A 6,376-nucleotide genomic window follows, 5' to 3' on the forward strand; every position below is an offset into this window, starting at 1 on the left:
TCTTTTGATTCTTTCCTTGCCCTTGGCATCCACTTGGTGCCAAGGACCCCGAGTCTCATTTCTTTCCCATAGATTGCTTTCTTTCAAATGCCACCATGACCATAACTTGTACACCTTTGCTATGTCATGCCTCGGTAGATGCTTTTCCTCTTGACCCCCTGTTCAGGTGCAATTCTCTACAATCCATCAGCTGTGTAGAAAACAAATTGAAGAGAGCTTGCTGCCATATGGAGGGCAATTAAAAACAACAACAAAAAAAAAACTTAACAGGCCAGGACACTGGGCCAAAACTAGCAAGAAGAAATTTAGTCAGGACAAATTTATCTTACAGTTCAGTTAAAAACCATCATCTTCACAAAGACAAGATGGCAGTTAGGGGAAACTAGAAAACAGTTGTAGGGTTAGCTCAGTGAGTCTACAAGCATGAAGAGACACCATCCATCTAGGCTCACGCCCCCTCTAGGCAGATGACCAGGCCTAGAGAGGTACAGAACTGGCCAGACCCCATCTAGAATGCTGTATGTCCAGTTCACACCATATTTTGGGAAAGACACTGATAAAATGGAGATTATTCAGAAGAGGACAAACGAGATAATGAAGAGCCTTCAGTTGATGTCATATGAAGCTGGATTGGAGAAACTGAAGGTGGTTTAGCTTGGTGATGAGAAGACTCGGGGCTATAATTCTTGCATGGAGTCCCCTCTAACTCTGTAATCAATGCTACCTAGCCAGCCTTACTGCAGGAAAAGCACTGATTAAAGTCAGGCTACTTTCCTAGTCTGCAATGACCACCAAAAACATTCCTAACTCTTTGGCCCAGCATCCAACTCCTTCCATCAAGGGCCCTACTGGATCTTCTCAGGCTTATCTCCTGCTAGTCTCTTATGGAGTCTACATTTCAGCCAACATCTGCCATCATTCCAAAGAGGTGTTTTCATACCTACCATACATTTCTATTTGAAAGCGCTCCCCAATTCCACCTCTCTAAGTCCTAACATCATGGCAGAGTGCTCTCTACAAAACTGGCCTTGGAGCCTTGGAAGATAAGAATGCCCCTCCAACAAAAGAACTTGGCCTCCCAGTGCCCTACACGAGCACAGCTTGTAGAAAAGCCACATCCTCAGCTCCTTTCATTCCTTGCTTTCACCCCCACCAAGGCAATCCATTGCCAAGGCTGCACTCACAGCTGCTACCTTTCCCAACTCTCCACTCAACACAGCTGACAGAGCAAGGTGCAGGCCTTTATCACTGTGCCACTAACTGCAAAAGCTTTCTGACTGGCATCCTTGTCTCAAGTCTCTCTACCCACTCCAATCCATCTCCTCTTAAGAGCCAAATGTCACTTTACCCCCACGCAGTACTCAATAACCTCCACTAGCTAGATCCCTATTTACTTTCAGGATCAAAACATAAAAAAGTTCTCTTTTGAGCTAAATGTCCCCTGTACTATTCTGCTCCAATCGTTAGACTGGCCTGCTTGGATCTCCTGGAACAGGTCACTTTGTTTCTTGGTGTCTATAGCTGTCAGTCCCTGTACCTGGAATTTTCTTCCTCCTCACTTCAGCTTGTCTTCCTTCAGGACTCAAACCCCGACTTTTCCAGGAGATTTTTCCTGGTCTCCCATCCCCTACCCCCCAAATACTACTGCCTTCCTGTCTGAAATTCTTCCATTTAGAATGGGTATATCTTGTATGCACACAAGTACTTGAACTTTGTCTCCGTCTTACAATATGAACTCCCTGATAACAAAGACTGGTCTTGCTTCTGTATTCACCATGCTTGGAACAGGGCCTGGCACAAAATAAGGGCTTAATAAATACTTGCTGACTGAATGACTAACACTGGTAGAGGGAGTGTCTGCATCTGGGAGTTCCCTCTCTCAATAAAATACTAAATCCAACCTAGCCTCCAAGACTCAATTAAAATGCTACCTCCTGGAGAAAGTCTTTACTTCTGACCCAAGACTTAAGAATCTCTTCCTTCTTAAAAAACCCAGTAACACTGTGGACCACTCCTATAATACTTATTACACTCTGCCTAGTGTTGAAGTTTTAAACACATACACACATGCACATATGCCTATGTTATATATCTCCTATACAGAACCATTCCTATAATTATTACACCCTGCTATGCGTGTGCATACAGACACACATACAGAACACGGAAGGCAGGATTCCCATCTTCTTTCGGAGCACTCAGGCCAGCGCCTTACACACAGCAGACACTGGGGTGTTTGGTGGGGGCTGACGAGGTGTTACTATTTTAAAGTCGTAAAACGCAGCTAGAGAAGCGAGCGTGTCAATGTCCCATGACATCATAAAGACCTCAGAATGTAACAATGTAACAGATGGCGGGCTCAAAGCAGACAATTTCTGAACTCTCGCTCACAGGGGGGCCAGAAGCGTGGCTCACGGCTTCTTCGGTCAAATATTCAAGTCTGCCTCGGGTTTAACACAAACGCTACCATCTCCCTCCCGGCTCCCGCACGGAGCCCGCCCCGCGCTCCGCAAACCTGCCGAGGCGGCCCAGGGCGCACGGTCGGGCACCAGGACAGCGTCAGGGCCGGGTCCATGGGCCTGCCGCGGGTGACCAGAGATGCACGCGCGCACACCGCACACACGCACAGCAGCACACACCGACGCACCACACACGCACGCACGTCTGTCACCGGCCGGGGCACACAGGTGTACGTGTCCGTTCCTCGTTGCCCGTGCCCCGGTGCGGACGGACGTCGGTACCTCCCCCCACAGGGGCGGGAGTCTTGGCCCCCCAGGGTTCCGAGGCCCGGGGGCGCAGGCGGACCAAGGTCACCTGTCCGCGGGAGACAGGGCTCGGGGGCGGGTCCCCGGGGGGGCGGGGCGGCCGGGCCTCAGTTTCCCCCGCCGTAGCCCAGGCGAGGCGCGCGGCTCCGGTGGGGTTGGAGGGTCGCGGCCCCCGGCCCCCGCCCCCTCCTTCCCCTCCCCCACCCCGCTCACCCAGATCATGAGGCTGTCGCAGAGCTGGAGTTGGGGCTGCGAGGGCAGCTGCTGCCCCTCCATGGCCGTGGCTTCCGCCGCCGCCTTCCTCCGCCGCTGGAGCCCGGAGCCCGCGTCCACGACGGCCGGCGCTGGCGCTCGGGAGCTTGGAGAGCGAGGAGCTGCAGCCGCCGGCTCGGGCGCGAGGCGAGCGCGGGCTACGTAGGCGGCGTCAGCCCGGCGCGCACCCGCCCCCGCGAGCGCTCCCGCCCTCCTCTCGAAGGCCCGCGCCTCCCTCCTCCCCATGGGCGGCCCAGCCCCGCCCCAAGCCCTGGGAACCGCCCCCCCAGCTCCCCTCACCAGTCACAAAGAAGGTGTCGCGTGCCCGCTCTAGCTGCCAGAAGGGGGGAGGGGAGGGAAAAAGGGAAGAGGAGGTGGAGAGGAGGCGGAGCCGGCATTGGGCACGCCCACCGCCGCTCTGGCCAATGACCGTGGCAGGGGGTGGGGCGGTTTGTGACCTGAGGGGGCGGGGCCTCACTACACCTGCCCCCAGCCACCTCACTCTGCCTTTTCTGTTAGTCTTCCTCGCTCCAATGTTTGTAACTCCATCTTGTTTGTAACAGGTAGTTGGCAGGTGTTGTCTCCTCCATTAGACTGTGGGCTTCCTGAGATCAGGGGCTGGTTCTTCGGGACTCTTGTGTCTGCCTGGCACACAGTAGGGTGTGTAGGCCTTTGCATCCCCAGATCTCAGCAAAATACCTGGCACACAGTAGGCCTGCTTCTGCCTCTGTGTCCCCAGAGCTCATGCCTTGCCCACAGTAGGGGCTGCTTCTGCCTTACTTTGTGTTCCCAGACTCATGCCTGGCACACAGTAGGAGCTGCCTTTGTATCCCCAGATCTCATCACAGTGCCTGGCACACAGTAGGGACTGCTTCTGACTTTGTGTCCCTATCACTTTGCACAATACCTGGCACACAACCTTAAGGTACAATAAATAATACAAAATCTCTCTTAAAAACGGGGGATAGGGGGTCAGGGCCTGTAGCACCAATGCAATAATTACAGCGCCCACGATCACGATAAAGACCGTGACTATAAATATCACATGGCATTCGATCACAACATATACAAGATTCTCCAGGTCAAGGACAGAACTGAAGCATTTATTTAGACACCAGAAAACCGAATCCCAAAAGCAGTAAGCCGATTACCTCATAGTACCAAAGACATTAAGAAGCCATAACGCTGAGAGCCACAGCATCCTTCAGCCTTCCCACAAACCAATACAAGATCAGTATCTACTCAGGAGCCTATCTGCCTCCTTGCATCCTCTCTCCCCTACTGTCTCACTAGTTCTAATTACCAGCTTCCTGTGGGCTCTGCTTCCCTTCAGCAAACTCCTCCCACCATAGGCTCCTTGCAATTACATTCAGTCTACTGGGGGCAGAGTTTACTTTCAAAGCAGGGGACATCTTCCAGCTCCCCCCTAGGTCAATTAGTGGCAGAGAAGATCTTCAAATTCCCATTCCCATTACAGGGCCTAACTGAATCACCACAGTCCTTTCTGGTTCTCATAATTCATGAATCTAGGAAAGCAGGATGGCATAATGGAAATTAAAGTCCAATAAATCTAATAAACATTAAGGACCTACTACATGACAGGCACTATGCTAATTTCAAACCCTAGCTTTGGAGTTGAAGAAATAGGGTTCATATTTCATCTCTGCTAAAGTACCTCTACCTGTGTGACCTGGGCAAGTTATTAAAAAAAAAAAACCTACTTGGGCCTCAGTTTCCTCATCTGTAAAAGGAGGGAATCGGAGAAGAAGGCAGGCCCCTGAAGTCCCTTCCAACTTCAGAGCCAGCATTAGTTTGTAACTATCTCAGTTTTCACTTGGCAGAAGGAAGAAAGATATTTCCCTCTATTATGGCATTTCCAAGGTGGTTGTAGAGGGAAAGTGTTCCTGCCAGCAGGTGAAGTTGCTTCTTCCCAAAGCCTGCAGGTTCTATTGGTTTTGGCCCTTGATAGTCACTGGGAGGCCAAACGTGTAACTTGACCTTTTGTTCAGAACCTGTTCCACGTCTTTTTGTCCTTTGTATGACTCACATGAGAGGAAGAATGATATACTGTTGTTGCCACATCTGAACTGCTATCCAAAAAAAACCCCAAAATATACAATGGAACTTGCAGCAAAGAGAAAAATTTAGGCTTTATTTCACACACACAAAAAGGCAACCCCACGTCATGCCCTTCCTAATAGTGATAGCTGTTCAAAAGTGGAAGGAGTCGTCTCGTGGTAGTGGGTGCCCACCAGTCTTGAGTACTGTGCAGTGGGACGCTGTTTTTTCAGGTCCCCTGCCAACCATGAAATTCTACCATATGTACGAGTAACTGTTGCCAGACACTGGAAGTAAAAGTAGAGCAGCATTCTGAGGTGTGTTTGAGAAGCTTCTCAGGTGTCTATTCTGGGAAGGGCATTGGATCTGGGCTGGTGGAAAAAGCCTGGAATGTGAAGTAGGAGGCATGACCATGGGGAAATCCGTGAGCATCTCTAGGCCCTCCACACTTCCTCATTTGTAAAATGAAGGGTTGGATTGGCTTATCTCTGAGATTCTTCATAGCTCTGAATCTAGAATGCTGTTCCTCCCATAACACCCTCACACCCACTAGGCTAAACCCAGATATGCCTAGGTGGCTGCTGGGTGGAGATAATAATATTAATTATAGCTGGCATTTTTATATAGCACTTTAAAGTTTGCAAAACACTTTACAGACATTTCATTTCATCCTCACAACAGTTCTGGGTGGTAAACACTAGCATTGTCCCCATTTTTGCAGATGAGAAAACAGACAAGGGTTAAGTTTAGACTTGCTTTGCATCACATGCTTAGTGCCTGAGTCTGGATTTGATCTTGGGTCTAGGTACAAAGCTCTGTCCATGGTGCTATTATTCACAGATGTCAAAATAAGTCTGACTTAGCTCTCTATGTTTACTCTATGTGTATAATTTGGTGTAGTCACTTCTATCTCTGTTCTCTTTCCTAGGACATCTAGCAGTCAATTAAAATACTGGATTTCTTTAACTACTGCTTCTCTCTGTTCCTAATGCATCCTTTCTGCCTACTTTTTCATGGTCTATTTCCCATCCTTCATTTCATTGACCAGATTGTTTCCATATCGTGGTTTCTTCCTCACACATGACTAAGATATGGAATGAATTTCTTTTTGAATAGACATACATTGGGGCAGGTATATGGCAGTGAATTGAGCACCAGCCCTGGAGTCAAGAGGATCTGAGTTCAAACACAGCCTCGGACACTTACTAGCTGTGTGACCCAGGTCAAGTCACTTAACCTTACTTGAAGACAGGAAGGGAAAGAGAGAGAGAGAGAGAGAGAGAGAGAGAGAGAGAGAGAGA

General features: G+C 49.6%; 1 protein-coding gene across 1 annotated transcript in view; it reads right to left on the bottom strand.

The window, feature by feature from the left end:
* The window catches only part of LOC138165295 (protein Hook homolog 1), a 52,603-nt gene extending 49,428 nt beyond the window's left edge, over positions 1 to 3,175 (bottom strand). The window contains exon 1 of the mRNA XM_069093463.1: positions 2,979 to 3,175. Within this exon, the coding sequence (XP_068949564.1) occupies positions 2,979 to 3,041 (63 nt within the window). The 5' untranslated portion in view covers positions 3,042 to 3,175. The remainder of the gene's footprint in view (positions 1 to 2,978) is intronic.
* Between the last annotated feature and the right edge of the window lie 3,201 nt (positions 3,176 to 6,376).

The sequence above is a fragment of the Petaurus breviceps genome, unplaced genomic scaffold, assembly GCF_028583685.1.
Source record: "Petaurus breviceps papuanus isolate PSGF00001 unplaced genomic scaffold, PetGlider_PUasm1.0 208, whole genome shotgun sequence".
Lineage (NCBI taxonomy): Eukaryota > Metazoa > Chordata > Mammalia > Diprotodontia > Petauridae > Petaurus > Petaurus breviceps.